The sequence below is a fragment of the Mustela nigripes genome, chromosome 8 (assembly GCF_022355385.1).
Source record: "Mustela nigripes isolate SB6536 chromosome 8, MUSNIG.SB6536, whole genome shotgun sequence".
Classification (NCBI taxonomy): Eukaryota; Metazoa; Chordata; class Mammalia; order Carnivora; family Mustelidae; genus Mustela; species Mustela nigripes.
The window spans coordinates 6,296,892-6,315,772 of NC_081564.1; the positions used below are offsets into that span (position 1 = coordinate 6,296,892).

Genomic DNA, 18,881 nt, shown 5'->3' on the forward strand with positions numbered 1-18,881 from the left:
TTTTTTAAAGATTTTATTTATTTATTTGACAGACAGAGATCACAAGTAGGCAGAGAGGCAGGCAGAGAGAGAGAGAGAGAGAGAGGGAAGCAGGCCTCCTGCGGAGCAGGGAGCCCGATGCGGGGCTCGATCCCAGGACCCTGAGATCATGACCCGAGCCGAAGGCAGCAGCCCAAACCACTGAGCCACCCAGGCGCCCCATAAATAAAAATTCTTAAAAAAAAAAAATATTCTGCGGCGGCGGAGGGAGGGGACCCGGGTGGCTCAGTCAGTTAAGCTCTAACTCTTGATTTTGGCTCAGGTCTTGGTCTCAGGGTCTTGAAATTGAGACCTGCATTGGGCTCTAGGCTTCGCCAGGAGTCTGCTGGAGACTTTCTCTTTCTTCCCTTAAAAAAAGGGCGCCTGGGTGGCTCAGTGGGTTAAAGCCTCTGCCTTCGGCTCAGGTCATGATCCCAGGGTCCTGGGATCAAGTTCCACAATGGGCTCTCTGCTCCTCGGGGAGCCTGCTTCCTCCTCTCTCTCTGCCTGCCTCTCTGCCTACTTGTGATCTTTGTCTGTCAAGTAAATAAGTAAAATCTAAAAAAAAAATGTGGTTGCACAAGAATAGGAATGTACTTAATGGTACCACACGGCAGATTTAATGGTTAAGGTGGCAAATTTTATCTTAGGTATAGTTTGCATGATACGCAAATATTTTTTTTAAAGATTTTATTTATTTATTTGACAGACAGAGATCAGAAGTAGGCAGAGAGGCAGGCAGAGAGAGAGGAAGGGAAGCAGACTCCCTGCTGAGCAGAGAGCCCGACGTGGGGCTCGATCCCAGGACCCTGGGATCATGACCTGAGCCGAAGGCAGAGGCCTTCACCCACTGAGCCACCCAGGCGCCCCAACGCAAATATTTTTTAAAGGTTGCAGCTGAACATATTCTGTATGTATCAATAGAGGTGGCTTCCTTAGAACAGAGAAAAGAAGCATGTCACCTAATACGATGTCATTTAGGTTTTAGGGTTTTGTTTGTTTACAAAAACTCCACCAAACCAATACTAAATAAATACGCTATGTATTCGTACGTACATATGTTAAAGCATAAGAATGGTCTGGGGGCGCCTGGGTGTCTCAGTGGGTTAAAGCCTCTGCCTTCACCTCGGGTCATGATCCCAGGGTCCTAGGATCGAGCCCCGCAACAGGCTCTGGAGAGTAAAGCTAGTCGTCAAAGGTTCTAATTTAATTGTTTTTAAAGGAGGAAGGCATGGCGGGCTGAATACCACTCCTACCCCCGCTCCCCCCAGCAAATCCACACCCGAATCCCCAGCACCTGTCAGTGTTGCCTTCTGTGGCTAACGGGGCTTGGCAGGTGCGATTCAGGCAGAGCTTGTGGGGTGGGCGAGCCAGGTGGCCCGTGTAACCGGGGGTACTTATAAGAGGCCGGCAGGAGGGTCAGAGTCAGAGAGGAGACTCGAGAGCAGGGGCGGAGTTTCCCGCCATGCGCCTTGGAGGACAAACGCAGCCTCCAGTTGAGGGGTGCAGGGGGGTGTCTAGAAGCTTCGAGAGAGGCAAAGAAGCAGTTTGCGTCCTCCCAGCCTCCGGAAGGAACCTGCTCAGCCGACACCTTTCGCTTCGGGACGTCTTGGCTGCTAAGCTTCAGAACCGTAAGAGGAAAAAAATCTGTGTGTATTGGCAGCAGTCTGTTAACGAGGCGATGTAACTGAGCCGGCTGGGTTCAGCGTTACGTGTGCAGGTAAACATTGCAGAAGGTTTAGAAATAAAGGATGAGAGCCAGCAGGAGGAGTGAGCAGATCTAGGGCAGGTCAAGAAAGGCAGCTTCTCCCAAGAGCAGAGTGAATTTGGGGGCCAGGGGCGGGCAGCTTCTGGAACAGGGGAGGAGTTGAAGGGAGACGGGCCTGAAGTGGGGGGTGTCCTGAGGCGATTGGCATGTCACCGCCGCCTGGAGGACGTCAAGGTGTTCACGAAATAAGCTCCCGTCTTCGCACATCCTTCTGCCTAAGATTAGACCTGCAAGCTTTCACCGCGTTCAGAGCAGCCCTGATTTAGTGTCTGATTTAACACCTCCTGCCGAGAAGAATCTTCACTTAAAACATGCATAGAATTAAAAGAACATAAAGGACTCCCACTATTTCAGCACCGACCGAGGCAAAAATGGGAACTTGGGCCGTGTCTCTTGAGGGAGCCTCACCGGCTTCTGGAACTCTCCGAGGGGTGGAGTCGCATCTAATCCTCTGTAGGGACGTGATTTCAAAATGACAAGTTCCATGGAAGCTGAATATAATTTCCCTTTAAAGGGGGGGGTGGTGGTGGGGGGCGGGGTGGAGATGAGCAAAGGTGCTTGAATATGCACTGAGAAATTTGGACGCCTGGGTGGCTCAGTAGGTTAAGCGTCCAACTCTTGGTTTCGGCTCATGTCATGATCTCAAGGTCGTGAGATCGAGCCCCAAATGGGGCTCTGTGCTGCGAATGGCGTCTACTTAAGATTCTCTCCCTCTGTGCACCATCCTTACCCCCTTTAAAAAAAAATGGGAGGAACCACAAAAGGCTGTTAACAATAGTGTTCTACACCCTTCTCTACCATTTTAATCTTAGACCATTTTATGACTTTTTAAAAAAATTTTTTGAGAGCGAGAAGACGACTCCCCACTGAGCAGAGAGCCCGATGTGGGGCTCGATCCCAGGACCCTGGGATCATGACCTGTCTCAACCCACCGGGCCCCTCAGGTGCACCTCCAATTTATGACTTAAAAATTAGAAAGTGAGGACCATGATTGCCTGCTCCTTATGTGGGGCAGTGCTGAGTGACTTCCTTCAAAAGGGCACAGTGTGGGTAAGGGCTGGTCGGGGAGAGTCCTTGCACAGCTGAGAATCTCTGCAGGTGATCGAGTCTAACATCAATGGGCTCGAGTTTGATGGATATTCGTGACCTGATGACCGTGGCATGTCTCTGCGTCTTCCTCCTCAAAACCCATAATCACAGTCCAGTCATGAGGAAAACCTCAGACAAATCTCTGTGGAGGACCACCCGTTGTGCAGGACTGTGCAGGTCATCGAAAACAGGGAAAGCCTGAGCCGTTGCCACAGCCAAAAGGAGCCTGAGGAGACATGAGGAGTCAGTGTGATTCAGTGTCCTGGAGGGGTTCCCAGGACAGAAAAAAGACATTAAGGGAAAAACCAAGGAAATCTAAGGGTATGGACTTTATTTTTTAAAAAGGATTTTATTTATTTACTTGACAGAGAGAAATCACAAGTAGATGGAGAGGCAGAGAGAGAGAGAGAGGGAGGGAAGCAGGCTCCACACTGAGCAGAGAGCCTGATGCGGGGCTCGATCCCAGGACCCTGAGATCATGACCTGAGCCGAAGGCAGAGGCTTAACCCCCTGAGCCGCGCAGGCGCCCATCACAGTATGGACTTTATTACTAACTGAAGTATCAACATCGGTTCACTAACTGGGGCATCCGTACGATATTAATGTAAAATATTAACAGGGACAACTGGATGAGGGGTAAATGGGAACTTCCTGAGCTACTTGATTTTTCTGTAAATCTAAAAACCATTCTAAAAAACAAAGTTTTGGGGCACCTTGGTGGCTCAGTGGGTTAAAGCCTCTGCCCTTCGGTTCAGGGTCCTGGGATCGAGCCCCACATCGGGCTCTCTGCTCAACAGGGGGTCTGCTCCCCCCACCTCCCCCTGTCTGCCTCTCTGCCTACTCGTGATCTCTGTCAAATAAATAAAATATTAAAAATAAATAAATAACAAAGTTTAGGGGCATCTGGGTGTCTCGGTTGGTTAAGCGTCTGCTTTTGGCTCAGGTCATGATTCCAGGTTCCTGGGATCCAGCCCCATATCGGGCTCCCTGCTTGGCGGGGAGTCTGCTTGTCCCTCCCCATTGTTCATGATCTCACTCTCTCAAAAATCGATTTAAAAATTAAGTGGTTCAATTCAATTTCTAGGAAATTGTCCTAGGGATATGCTCACAGATACACCAAGATGTGTACACACGGGTGCTTGCTACATTGTACTGTGTGGACAAGAAGGAACCTAGATGCCCAAAGTAGGCACTCTGGAAAATTCTACAGCAGTTAGAGATCGTGATCGGGCTAAAATGACTTGCCAGTTGCTGAATAGTGAGATCCCACTTCTGCTCAATGAAAAGTTACAGATGGGCCTGTTTTTCTACACTTAGAAAAATTCTAGGCAGAGTCACACACAGCTGTTGGTGGTCGTTACCTCTGGGATAGGAGATCAGTTGGAGTTGTTGCACTTTACCTCTCTCGTGTTTGGACAGTTTTTACAATGAACAAATACTTAAGCATTGGTTAATTTGTATGTATTCTTAGGAAATATTCTAGATTGGCCCAAAGCGATAGAGAATATTAAGCCCATCATCCAGCTGAGAAACGAAAGATGCAAATTACTTTTATGACTAAAAACAAAACTCCAAACCCTATAAAGTTTCCTAATTTAAATATCACCTTGAAAGAGTTTCAGTTTCTCCCTAGAGAGAGTTTGCAAGCCCAGTGCCTGGAAATCCTATCTCTCTCGGTTCTCTTAAGTGTGGAGCAACTCGAGGGTCCTACCCACTTCCCGTGTGTTGTGCTTTTCAGATCTCGTCAGGGCTCCGAGTGAAATTTAGAGCTGAATTTCCTGGTGTGTGAACCTGATATTTTCGAGGTAGTCGGGCTTCTTGGAGTGAATGCATGTGACCGACAGGCTGGTTTATGGTCTCTGTGGTTACATGGCAGCATCAAGGCAAAACAGGCCAAAATATTGAAGGATCATTTTCTAGAGGCTATTTTGGTGAGGAAAACAAAATTTGGGCATATGAAAACATTTGAAGTCCTCTCCAGGGATGACCTGTGAATTGTTCGTCCGGGAAGCAAAAGTTCAGTCCTAAGGATGATCTCTGCTGTGAAATGAGGTTGACTGAGCAATGGAGGAGGTAAAAATAGCCTTTTACCTCCTTTTTATTTCTTTAAAATAAAAAAAAATTTTTTTAATGTGACCGAGAGAGAGCTCACAAGTACGCAGAGAGAGAGGGGTGGGGGGAGCAGGCTCCCCGCTGAGCAGAGAGCCCAATGTGGGGCTCAATCCCAGGACCGAGATCATGACCTGAGCCAAAGACAGAGGCTTTAACCCACTGAGCCAGCCAGGCACCCCACCTCCTTTTTATTTCTTTTGTACTGTTATTTCAAATGTTTTTGGTGAGCTACAAAAAGCAAATCAAACATCTAAACTATCAGGACCCCTCTTTGTTATAATTTTTTTGTTTGTTTGTTTTGAATTCGATTCCTTCAAGTCCATCAACAACTTAAAGACTTCGTTTCCATGTTCCTAGGCAAACCTGACTTGTTCACGGTCACCATCACCGCCTTGGCATACATTTGTATTTTGCTTTTGTACCTCAGTATGAATTCATACTGAAGTCTCCGTATTGCTTCATACTCTTACTTGAGTGACTGGAAGATATACCATGAATCGGATTTACCATGATTTAGTTCACCATCCCTTGGTCATTTAAATTATCTTTTTGTTCCTGTTTAAGATTTTATTTATTTGGCAGAGAGGGAGAGAGAGCACAAGCAAGGGGAGCAGCAGGGAGAGGGAGAGGGAGCCTGACGCGGGGCTCGATCCCTGGACCTGAGCGGAACGCAGATGCTTAACTGACTGAGCCACCCACACACCCCATTTAAGTTATCTTAATAGGGGTGCCTGGGTGGCTCAGTGGGTTAAAGCCTCTGCCTTCAGCTCAGGTCATGATCCCAAGGTCCTGGGATCGAGCCCCACATCGGGTTCTCTGCTCAGCAGGGAGCCTGCTTCCTCCTCTCTCTCTGCCTGCCTCTCTGCCTACTTGTGATCTGTCTGTCAAATAAATACATAAAATCTTAAAAAAAAAAAAGTTATCCTAATAATGGCCACTTATCCTTTTATGGCCATGGTATAGGTGGTGCATTAGTCACCTGTTGCTGTGTAACTGAAACTTAGCAGTTTAACAAACATGTATTATCCCGTAGTGTTTGGGTGTCAGGAGTACAGGAGCAGCTTAGCTCAGTGGTTCTGGCTGTTAGGAGGTCTCAGTCAAGCTGTCGGCCGGGACTGAGGTCACCTGAGACTTGACTGGGGATGGCTCCCTTCATGTGCCCTTCTGCGTCAGCTGCCTAAATGTCTGCATGATAGGACCACCACATTCCCCACCAGAGCTGGTCACGTGGGAAGGAGAGGGAACCGTGGAAACCTCCCCTTAGAAGTGCATTGTCTGTGGATGAGGCAGACCAACCGTGGTGTGATCTAAGAAAGGGCTACTCAGAGGGTGGCTGTCCCAGGTGCCCTCTGATGTTCTAGCCATCTGCTTCCCATTCCTTCTGCTGGGTCTTAATCTAAGAAGACCTTTGTTGCAGGCACAATTAGTCACTCGTTTATATATAGAAACAGTCTATTTTCTGCACATCCCAGACTCTATCTTCCTGGGTTGTAGGAATAAAGAAAGGTAAGTTCTTATAGATAATCAGTACTGGTTTCTGGAACTTTTCATACCTCTTGCCGTTGACCTGTACAGAGGACAAAATGAAGCGATGCTCATCCTTTTGGCAGAAGAAACCCTCGTTAACAGCAATGGCAACAAAACCCAACCCAGGATGGCTAGTACCCACCTACTTCCACCTCCCTCAAAAAAACCACATGTTTGGTGTGGATATGAAGAAAAAGGAATCATTTTGCGTGGCTGCTGGAAATGTAAAATAGAGTAATCACCAAAGACAGCCTGGCGGTTCCTCAAAAAGTTAAAAAATCCTACATAATCCAGCAATTTCACTTCTGAATATATACCCAAAAGGACTGAAAGCAAGGACTCCACCAGCCACTCTCACGTACACCAGTGTTCCCGGCAGCATTGCTCACAACAGCCAACGGTGGGAAGAGCCCAGGCAGTCAACAGATGAGTGGATAAACAGAATGGTATGTGCGTACAATGCAAGACTCCGCTTCTAAAAGGAATAACATTGAGACCTGCTAGGACATGGGTGAACCTTGAAGACTCATCAGTTGCGCGAAATAAACCAGTCACAAAAGGACTGAACATATGTGAGGCACCTAGTGTCGTCGAGCTCCTAGAGCTGGGAGGAAGGACAGTGGCCACCAGGGGCTAGTGGGAGACAGGAAGTGCTTGAGGAGTTCAGAGTTTTCAGTTCTGGGGATGGATGGTGGTGATAGTTTCATCACGTGAGTGTACTTAACTCTGTACTCAAATATGGTTAGAACGATACATTTTATATTACATGTATTTTATCACACACAAAAACTTTTGGAACAACGGCTTTGGAGAACAATCTGGCAATATCCAGTTAAAAGTGAAGATGTGAATATTTTATGACCACACCCCCTTCCAGAGAAAAAGGATTTCATAAATTGTCATAAATGTACATAATGGGATGCCATATGCAGTGGAAAAAAAATGTTTCAAGCTATATAAACTAGCAAGGATCCATCTCCAACTGAATGTTGACTTTAAAATAGTAGCAGGCGCCTGGGTGGCTCAGTGGGTTAAGCCTCTACCTTCAGCTCAGGTCATGATCTCAGGGTCCTGGGATGGAGCCCCTCATCAGGCTCTCTGCTCGGCGGGGAGCCTGCTTCCCTTCCGCCCACCCCCGCCTGCCTCTCTGCCTACTTGTGATCTGTCTCTGTCCAATAAATAATCTTTAAAAAAATAGTAGCAGAAAGGTACCTGTACATATGTACATTTTTTTATTAAGTTCGTGGATCAATACATACAAGGTGAAGTAACAGGCTAGTACTTCCCCTCTGGCAAAGCAGATAAAGAAATAGGATCGAGGTGAAAAGATACACAGAGGTTTCAGTTGTGTCTGGGATGTCTCTTCCTTAACCTGGTCATTATGAATATTCATTTTATTTTCATTCTCCCTCACTCTCTCCCCTTTTCTCTCTTACTGCGTGCCCGAAATAGTCTATTAAACTCCACATGGGAGCAAAAAATAAGAGAGGGGAAGGAAAATAAAAAACCAGAAGAGCCAAAGCTCCCATCAAAATAACCAACCTCTTTCCACCCTCCACCTTTATAACACACAAAAATATCAACCTTTAAAAATAACTTTAAAAATACTGCTAATACCTTTAGATCTCTCACCAAAGCAGGGGCTGTGTCTGGGGTGATTTTTTTTTTTTTTTCTCGTTGACTGGTGCTGAGGTCACGTTGGGCACTTAGTACATCACGGTGATGTCCTGCCGCTTCACCTGTTGCCTTGGGGGATAATTCTTCCCCTGCTCACACACAGCTGCCCAGAATATGCTATGTATGCCCTCATCAGGTCAGCGCGTCTTTCTCCAGCCCTTCCAAATGAAAATATATAGAAGTCTATTAACCTGTGTTGAAGAGAAAACATTCTCATCTCAAGGCTAGACGATTCTAAGGTCCAGCTATGTGAAGGTTACTTTAACTCTGCTTTCCAGATGACTCCTGATGTTGTGAAACAGGAGATTCATTTCTCTGGCAGTAACAATGCTCCCATTGAGAGCGCGGCGCTGGCACACACATACATTGCTCTTGGTTTCCTAGAACAAAATCGTAGTTAACCCACAAATACTGTAGGCAGACGTAGGTGTGTAAAGAAACCCAAGTATCAGTCTGCCAAAAGGAGGAAAATGGGCAAGTCCACCCACACACTAAATGGACAGGTTTGACGGTGATGTAAGGATTTTCTGATGTTCCTTTTCTCCTTTCAGCCATTTTTAAAAGTGACAAGAAGTTTTTAGAGCAGCAGGAAACCAGATGTTTGTATGGTTTGCCCTCTTTGGCAAAGGAAATCCTCTTTGACTCAAATAGGTCTGTGGCAGAAAACCGGTTTGAAAAGAGTTATAAAAGAACCTGAGAAGGGGCGCCGGGGTGGCTCAGTCGGTTAAAGGTTTGACTCTTGATTTGGGTCAGGTCATGATTTCAGGGTCGTGAGACTGAGCCCCGTGTCAGGTTCCAGGCCCGGCAAGGAGCCTGCTTAAGATTCACTCTCCCCCTCCCTTTGACCGTCCCCAGGCCCCTACCCACAGGTGCATGCTCTCTCTAAACCTTCAACAAACAGAAAACACTGAGATTTCACATCTGAGACGTGAATGTTTCAGCTGACACAGTGGTCACTGTATAAAAAAGTGACATTCAGAAGTTGATGTGTTCTCGGTGTATTTTTTTCTTTAAAGATTTTATTTATTTGACAGAGACACAGCAAAAGGGACAACACAAGCAGGGGGCAGTGGGAGAGGGAGAAGCAGGCTTCCTGCTGAGCAGGGATCCCCATGCAGGGCTCAATCCCAGGACCCTGGGATCGCCACACAAGCTGAAGGCAGATGGTTAAAAACTGAGCCATCCAGGCGCCGCTTGGTGTATGTTCTTGATGGAATCCCTTTATCCCTCTATATTCTGGAGGCTTCTGTTGCCTAACCTTATTCTCTCCTTCTGTGAGGATTGTGAGAAATTTCTGGGTAACCTCTTAACCCTCGTGGGTGAGAATTTCCTGGAAATAGAACAGTTATTGCCAACTTGACAGGTCCACTCTTTTTTCCTGGAGAGAAAAGAAAAAACACTGAGCTAATATCCTGACCCTAACTTGACTTTTAACATTCCCTTCCTCTTTACTGTGGACTTCCCTCCTCAAGGCCACGTTTTGGAACCAAGTATAACAAGCTCAAAAGAAGAAAACTATCGAGTGCTCCTCTTGAACTCAGTAAAACCTTTTGCTTACAGATAATATGAAATACTTCTAACTTTTCTACAAGGGTGTGCCCTGTGTCGCTAGGGGCTGGAGAGGCTGTGAGAATAGGATCAGTGGAGTCCAGCCTAGTGTATGGGCGGACAACTCAGACCTTATGTTCTACAGATGTTAGAGCAGAGGCATCATCTTCATACACAAAGCTCATTAGTTGGCCAATAAGCATTTACTGAATGCCTCAACTGTGTTCAGTACTGAGTTATGCGTGAGGTCAATGGGGTGTGATGCCAGCCTCGTGAATGCCAGACTGGGATCCAGGAGGCCTGCCAATCACTGGATTTGGGGAAAACCCAAAAATGTTCTACTCCCAAGACCTCAGTTTCTTAATGTGTAAAATTAGGAGGCTGTAGTGGTTAACCTCAGCCTTTAGGTTTCTTCCAACTAGAAGGGTCACAGAGATTACAGGAGGATAATGAGTTCACGGGCTCCTGGATCTCAAGAGACTTCTAGATAGCTAGGGAGACTGAACAACTGTACCCCAAATTGTGTTGTTTCTGAAAGCGCACAGCTTAGCCCATCTCGGTGCCTAGGTGTCTTCCTCAGACTTGGTGCAAGGGGTCACGTGAACAGATTTCTGCTCATGATGCTCTGGTCCTACTGCTTTTCTGAGGATTCCTTCCTTGTGTGTACTAAGCTAGTCCCGACAGGGCCTTTGCACATGCTTCTCTTGCCGCATTGGACTTCCTACAGGAATGGTGGCTGGTTCCTCCTTTCTCATCCTGTAGGTCTCCTTGGCTCTCCCCTTCTGAGTGCGCCGTGTTTTACTATCTCTAAGGTTCTTCCCTATTTTCTTTACTCAGCATCCATGTCCTCCCTCGCACTCTCCCACTTGGTAGCCCTTTGACTTGTTTTCCGTTTGCTTCCCTGGTCAGGCTGTTGGCTCCACGGGGCAGGGGTGTTTCTTGTTTTGTTCAGAACTGTACGCCCAAAGCTTAATCCACGTAAAAGGTCTCAGTCTTTGCTCAAGAAATGACGTGGCAGCTCCACAGTTCTGAGGAACCGAAGGCATCTAAAGTTGCTTCCCCATAAAAATGCCCTTTTGGGATTCCCCAAGGCAGGCCAGGCTTAGGCTGCAGTAACTTCTTTCCCGTTGCCTGCTTTCTTTGGATCTAGACAGTTCTTTTCCTTGAGGAAAAAGGCTCTATGTCATCACTACGCCTTCTCCTGCGCCGCCGTGACATCATTACTGCTTCTCGCGGCGTCACAAATCCACCCACAGCTCCTTTCTCCCCCTCTAGAAACCCCCAACCTTTCTGGGCTCAGCCCAGCGTTGCGTCTCGCCCCGGGCCCCGCCTTCTACGTCACGTCCGCCCGCCCGCGCGGTGATGACGTCATGCTCCCGAGCTGGCGTCACGTGCCCCCCCCCGCCGCCGGGGGCGGGCCTTGAGGGCGGTGCTTCCGGTCGGCGGAGCCTGGCGGCCGGAGCTGCGGCGGCGGCTGAGACGCGGGGATGGCGGGCGCTGGGAGCGAAGCCCGGTTTGCCGGGCTGTCGCTGATGCAGCTCAACGAGCTGCTGGAGGACGAGGGACAGCTGACGGAGATGGTGCAGAAGATGGAGGAGGTGAGCTGGGCAGGGGCGCGCGGCGGCGGCGGCGCCCCCCGGAGGGGCGTGCGGGGTCGGGGGCCCGCGGCGGGCTGGAGGGGGCCCGAGGCGGGGGCGACCGCGGTGCCTCGAGTTGGGTCGAAGGGACTGCGACGAGGAATGGGAGGGCTGGAGACGGGGTCGGAGCTGGGGCCGAGCGGGGTGGGGGGAGCGCCCTGAGACGGGGCTCGAGGGCTGACCGGGTTCGGGGCGAGGCTTTGAGGCGCCGAGGCTGGAACGGGCATTAGGGCACTCGGGGGGCCGTGGCCGAGTCCGGTGGGACGAGGAGGGAATTAGGGGGATGAGACTGGGTGATAGAAGGTGGAGGGGACTGTCGTGGAGGACTAAGGGGTGACTGGGACCGGAGGGAGGGGGCCGAGGACTTGGTCTGGGGAGGGGTTCGGGGGCTTCACGAGAGGCTTGAGAGGTGCAGGCGGACTGCAGCAGGAACTGGGGTCTGCGAATAGGTTTTCAGGGGGTGAGCGGACTAGCCGGCTTGCCATTTCCAGGATGGGGTTGGGGGGGGGGCGGTGAGGCTCTGCAGCCGAGTCTGGACGGTAGTTCTGAGATGGACTTTAGGATTGGGCAGGGTCTCTGAGGTTGTGGGAGGCTCGAGGCCGTGGTCTTAGCCAGGTTAAGATTTGAGGGGTCCCGGTATCTAAGAGCTCCCGAGTGTTGGAGGGTTCGTAGGGGGTCCGCCTTCGTTTGGAAGTGGCCCTAGCAGAGCCGCCCGAGGGGGTTCTCCTTGGTCTGGTGGGTGGGAGCAGAAATCCCTTGCTCCACAAAGTTGCCCCTTCCTGTGAAAGAAGGGAATATGGGAATCTAGTGTGGTGGCTTTGCCCCAGTGTCTTACCCTGCTGGGGCCCGTGAGTGTTCCTGGAGCTATTTTTTGGGGGGAGAAGATAAACCCGGGGTTGGGGGGCTGACAGCCAATCCCCGCCTCTTCAGTAGTCGAGGTCCTTCCCAGCCTCCAAAAGGCATATGTCACCCTGTTTCTGGTTATCTCACTGCATCTCTTGGCGGCGTGGTTTGCTCTCCAGGGCAACTGGCTTCACGCTTGGATTTGCACTGTGTGTCTCTCCTTTTCCCAGCCTTTTTGGACTCTTTCTCAGAATGTCCCATCCTGTGGGTCTGGGTCTCGTCCAGGCAGGTGGACACAGGCTGATCCCAGCTCTCCCCAGCCTATTTACCACCCCTCCTTCTTTGTCTACAAAGTCTGAGCCTTCCCACGCCTACAGGGCTGAGCCTCTCACCCAGAAGCCCGAGTGGGGGCTTTTGGCTTTCTTTCCGAAGAGGGATTGTTCAGCACTGAGCCAGCTTCCTTAAAAGGGGGCTTGTGTGGAGGTTGCACATTCAAAATCACTGGAAAACCCTCAACAGATTATTGTCCTGAGCTACAGAGAGGCCACTGTAGTAAGATGGTATCAGTCTCTCCATTAATACACCCCTTGTATTCACGGGCTTTGTAACTTGGCACATAGAACGTTGCTCCGAGATGTGGTTTCCCTCATTTATGGTCTCCATGTGGCACTTTCCATTTTAGAGAATAATAAGTGACAAAATCCATCTTTCTTGACTGAAAGAGTTTCATGTCTCTAAAGAAGTAAAGTCTTTGCCTAGTTTCTCTGCTCTTCAGTTGCTGGGAGACCTTTTGTTGTATGTCAGCAGGCATCTTTCTAGTTTAATAATAAAACGGCAGGTATGTTTTTGTTTTTTTTTTTGTTTTTTTTTTTTTTAAAGATTTTATTTATTTATTTGACAGAGAGAGATCACAAGCAGGCAGAGAGGCAGGCAGAGAGAGAGGAGGAAGCAGGCTCCCCACTGAGCAGAGAGCCCGATGTGGGCCTCGATCCCAGGACCCCGAGATCATGACCTGAGCCGAAGGCAGCGGCCCAACCCACTGAGCCACCCAGGCGCCCGGCATGTATGTTTTTGTAATGTGTAATACCACCTACAAGTTGTTTTGCTGTGGGACTCTTCTGTTTCAGTAAGAACAGAATACTGTATTTATATTGGTGTAGTTAGATTGATTATATTTTACCGTAATAGAAATAAACGGCCTTGTAGTGGAGGGAAGATTGTGGAGAGAGTCGAGTAATTCTCCTGACTCCGAGGCTGTTAGGGAGAGCATCTCTTGTTTCCTCTACTCAAGAAACTGGAGATTATTACGTAAAGAGAAAGGGAAATTAATCCAGCAGAACATTTTTGATGGGCTTTTTTTTTTTTTTTCTTAAGTAGAGGTAACCATCCTTCCAGAATATCCTATATAAATAACTGCACTTGATCAGACCTCATAATCACATAGTTCAAGTTAACTTACTCAGCAGCAGTTTTTCTTCGGGGTGTAGTGCTTTTAAAACAAGGAAACTGATCCAGAAGATCAAACGTGAGCCAAGCAGCTCACCTAGTTACAGTCACACTTAGCAAATCCTGTTCCTGTGGTCACATGTGGCATGTTTCTGTAAGGAACAGGTATAACATGAAGAACTAAAATTTTGGCCATGGTACTTTGACTCAGGAATTAGTGTTATGCATTGGCTTATTGGCTTTTATTCGGGGTGGTTGTGAGACACAGAAGAAAATACTCTGTGAACTGTCCTCTCCTGACCAAAGGGAATTTACAGACTTTGGAATCAAATATTCTAGGCTGGATGTGGCCACTTCCCAGCTGTGTGATTTCAGGCAAGTTAATCCACCTCTCTGAGCATCTGTTGGGAGAGGACTAGTAGAGTTGACGGGATTATGGGAGATAGTGCACGTTAACACAGCATGTAGTTAGTGCTCAATAAAGAGTAATTGCAGTCACTAATAATCAGCTAATTCATTGTCTTAGAAAGGTGCTGACGGCCATTAATATAACAGATCATTCTGACAAGTTAATAGGGTCTTAGTTCAAGAATGTTAAGTAAATTTTTATTTGCCAGTAGCTTAAGAAACGTCTTACCTTTCTGTCATCAAAACGATTATGTATCCCAGTAGGTCTAGGAAGAGACCATGAATGGAAAAGGCCTTTTTCAAGTGTAGAATCTCTTAACCTGAACCAAAGGCTTTTTTTTTTTTTTAATTGGCAGAAGGAAGTGTTTTAAATTGTAGAGTAAGACTTCTTCAAGCCTGAGGGGATATTTTGTGGCGACTGGCAAGCGTGGCTCGGTTTTGAAGGCATTCACGGTTAGGTCTGAGCACAGCTGGGCATTATACTTCCCTTACATTGTTTTAATTGGGGTGGGTGCACTTTAGCACAGCTCAAGACATTAAAATCATGTCGGAGCTCTAGACGGTCTCCTTTCCAGTGTCCCTGTGTTTATCTTTTCCTGTTCCTCCTGCCCGTTCTGCAGTTCCCTGAATGTCATGCCATCCCCAGTGATCTCTGCTCTTTCCTTTCCTGTGGGCTGACGTTTCATACGCACACATTTTATTTTTATTTAAAGTTATTTTTACATGGCAGTGGAATGTGCCTTTCTCTCTCCGTCCACATTAACCCTGTTGGACTTACAGGGCACTCCCTTAAAAGGAACTGTCGCTTAGGGGATTAGGCAGCTAAACCGCACCTCTTTGGGTCACTCAGTGTACTTCTGAGGAAATGTTGATTGGTTGGCGTTAACTAATAATTCCACCTAACTAAGGTTCAAAACCAGGATCTGTGTTCCTTTGGCAAGTGAACATGCCACATGCAGAAACGCTGAGAGGCTGAAAAACAGATTGTTTTGTGGAAAGAGTCTGGTCTGGGAGAAGCTGTTTCCCTAAGGCGTGTTCTGGTGTGATTTGTGTGGGGTTGCAAAGCTCCTGCGTGAATCATAATGGCTCATTGAAAAGTACTGACCTTGCTTTAAACCCAGGGACTGTTTCCTCAACACGCCGAGCGCTGGTGGGACTGGTTTTTGGAAGTTAAGATTTAAACTCTTGGAGTATCTGCTACTAGAGTTTCTGTTCACGTTGTGCAGTCATTGTGTCGAAAGGCTGCAGCTTTTACATTGGAGTCTTCTCTTCCATCGACTTATTATGTTCACTCTTGAGTAAAAAATTACTGTGCCTGAGATTGTTTTCTGAAATTCAGTGTTTTTGAAGGAGGCATTACGATTTTGTGGAGGGGCTCTTGGGTGTCTGCCTGCAGCTCAGGTTGTGATCCCAGCGTCCCCAGGAAGCCTGCTTCTCCCTCTCTCTCTGCCCCTCCCCTCCACTTGGGTGCACTCTCCCTCTCAAATAAACAAAGTCTTAAAAAAAAAAAGGTTTTATGGAAAGAGCATAGCTGAGAGTTGTGTGATGACCTTCTCTCAGTTACTTAAATTCTCTGTGCTTGGTTCCTCCACTGTCAAGTGAGGGTAGTAACTATGTGGGTGTTGTGAGGCCCCGTGGAATGGCAGGTGAAGGTTGTACTTGGCACAGAGGGGGCATCTGTAAAGGCCAGCCCTCTTGAGAGAGATTCAGGAGGTGCCTGGCTGGCTCAGTCGTTAAGTGTCTGCCTTCGGCTCAGGTCATGATCCCCAGGTCCTGGGATTGAGCCCCAAATCAGGCTCCCTGCTGGGCGGGAGGCCTGCTTCTCCCTCTCCCACTCCCCCTGCTTGTGTTCCCTCTCTCTGTGTGTCTCTCTCTGTCAAATAAATAAATAACATCTTTTAAAAAAATAATAAAAAATTAAAAAAAAAAACAAAAAAGATTCAGAATTCTTAGGCTGGCTGGCTTAGGTGAAATCACTTACATAATTGCTCTGTCCTACCTGTGCCTCGATTGAAAGGGCAGTGGGTGTGGTATAGAGCAGGACTGACTTTTGATACTAGCTGCGGACCTTGGGCAGGGACTGTCTTCCCAAGTGGAGTTTGCAAATAAAAGGGATGGCAGCAGAGACCTGCTTCATCGGGCTGATTGGGTGCATGAGATGAGTGTTTAAGACGCTTAGTATGGCACCAAGCACAGTGAGTGCTCGGGAAGCTGTTATCAGCCGTTACTGCTAAAACGAAAAGGCTTCATATTCTTGCTGCCATTTCAAGAAGATCGCACTTCAGTTCCTCAGCTGTGGGGCACTTACTGCATGCGAGGCATTTTAAAGATGGAAACGTGAGTAGGGCATCATAATCCCCATATTATAATTTGGGGAAGAAACCGAGTACACAGATACAGCGCAAGAGAGAATGAGCGGTGGGGAGTTTGAGTTCCAGAAGATGAGCACGATGACGATGGACAGTGATGGTGGCAGCCCAGCAGCGTGGACATACCGAAAAGCGGCACTTGAAAATGGCTAAAATGGAATATTTTATATTTTATCACAATTTTTTTAAAAGCCTAAGAAGAAGGGTCCCGTGAGAATTGTAGATGATATTGAAGGGCGAGTGAAGAGGTCCTCTGGCCCCAGTAGTTAGCTCCCTAGTGCCAGAGATGGATTTCGATAGGTGGGTAAGATTTAAGAAGGTAAACGATCAGATCCAGTAACACCTCTGCGCGGGCGTAGAATAACACAGGGGGCGGCTCTGTCTCTGTCTCCCAGCCGGTGCAGGGAGTCCGCGCTGTCAGCCCGGTGGAAGCCCCCTCTGTGCTCCATCCCGGGCAGCCCTGTCCACCCCCGCCAGGGTCTTGAGTTAGGTATTTACTTCTCTAAATCGGGTTCTGAGGGAGAAATACGGGGCATCAGGAGGAAGTGACAGCCGGAAAGCATGGGACAGGCTTCCTGAGCGGTGAGTTGCATCTCCTCTGCCAGATGAGGTCTCCCAACATCAGGGAGATGGTAGGGGCGTGGGCCGGCGGGGGGAGTGGGAGGCCTGTAGTGTGGTAGCAGTGAGTTTCCATGACTTTGCGGAGCCCAAGGGCACGGTGATCAGACGTGCACTTCAGGGGGCTAACTTGGCAGCAGAGTACTGGCGGGGTGAGTGCAGGAAGGTTCAGGAAAGGCCGCTTGGAAGTGGAAATTCAGGAAAGAAGCATCCAGGGTTGGAGCTGGGGCTCTGGAAGGCAGGATTCCCGCCTCACCAGCTTTGCCCCCCACATGCTCCCCTGCCTCCTCAGTTACAGATGCACGGCACCGTCTCTTCGCTCCTTCGTATGCCTCTTCCATGGTGCTTGTCACACATTTTGTCTCATTGACTTTCTTGTGTCCCTGGCTAGTCTGGGGGCTCCATTTCATCCTGTGTGTCTTTGTGTCCTTGGCATGTAGGTGCTGCCAGGTGAGTGGAGCTGACTGGCCGCAGGTGGACATGAGTAAGGGGGTCAGGGGCGGGGCTTCCTAAGACCCTGCGGCCCGAGAGTGCGGGGCACGAGCACTGGGTCGTGGCGCCTCTGGCGGCAGCTGGAAATACAGCTCTAGAGCTTAGGAGCGGTCGGTGGACATATAGGTTTGGGGCCCACTTCCTCCGGGAAGAATCTAAAAGTTTGAAAGTCCACCAGGAGTAACTTTCGGGCTGGGAGAAGCCCAGGAAGAAACAAGGCTGGTGTTTTATGGGCAGGCCGACATCCTGGTACAGTGTTTGTGCCGACCGTAGCAGACGAGTCGAAAGAGGAACCTGGAAGCAGACGGAACGGTTTGAGCCTCATCTGTCAAGCAGAACTGATGTGCTCTCGAGCTAAGTCACTGCTGTTGTTTGTACACAACCCTGCCTCGCGCTGGTTCAGCCTGGCAACTGTTGGACTTGACGAGGGTGTGAAAGTGATATGCATTTGGTAGGAAGCATATTGGAATTTTTTAAAAAGATTTTATTTATTTGACAGACAGAGATCACAAGTAGGCAGAGAGGCAGGCAGAGAGCGAGAGAAGGAAGCAGGCTCCCCACAGCAGAGAGCCCGATGCGGGGCTCGAACCCAGGACACTGAGATCATGACCTGAGCCGAAGGCAGAGGCTCAACCCCCTGAGCCACCCAGGCACGCCCGTACTTGTAATTTTGAGTTTGTTTTGTTGCTGGCTCACGAGCCATGGTCCCATCCTCTCCTGTGATGCTGGGTAGTGGCTGCCGCCCCCCACCTCCCATCAGCTACCTCATCACGAGGGTCCACTACCAGTACACTGACCGCCACCTGCGCGGCCCTTCTGTTTGTCCCTCTCAGTGCAGTAGTCAGGAAGTTAAATGGGATCGTCAACATTTCCTTATAAAACAGGCTCATGTTTGGGCGCCTCTTTGGGTCAGTCCATAGAGCATGCGACTCTTAGTCTCAGGGTTGTGAGGTCAAGCCCCATGTTGGGCATGGAGCTTAGTTAAATTTAAAAAGTAATAAATAAAATCTTAAAAAGGCTATGTCATAGGTGGTTTTGCTCACGTCAGTGTTCTGAGCACAATTAAGGTGGTCTAGGGTAAGTATGGTGTATTTGCTAGGTTAGTCATATTAAATACATTTTTGACTTCGTGATATGTTTTAAAAATTTTTTTTTATTAACATATAATGTATTATTTGCCCCAGGGATACCGGTCTGTGAATCGCCAGGTTTACACACTTCACAGCACTCATCATAGCACATACCCTTCCGATTGTCCATAACGCAACCACCCTCTCCCTACCCGCCACTGACAGAGAAACCATATGACCAAATGTGTTCCTGTTTGAA

At 48.5% G+C, this 18,881-nt stretch overlaps 1 protein-coding gene across 2 annotated transcripts in view; it reads left to right on the forward strand.

The window, feature by feature from the left end:
* Nucleotides 1–11,170: 11,170 nt before the first annotated feature.
* VPS37B (VPS37B subunit of ESCRT-I) overlaps nucleotides 11,171–18,881 on the forward strand; it is a 29,318-nt gene continuing 21,607 nt past the window's right edge. The window contains exon 1 of one of the 2 annotated variants that reach the window (XM_059408314.1): nucleotides 11,171–11,337. In XM_059408314.1, coding sequence (XP_059264297.1) covers nucleotides 11,227–11,337 — 111 coding nt within the window. In that variant the 5' untranslated portion in view covers nucleotides 11,171–11,226. Of the gene's footprint in view, nucleotides 11,338–13,180; nucleotides 13,283–18,881 lie in introns of those variants that run through there. The other variant, XM_059408315.1, reaches the window with a different exon arrangement.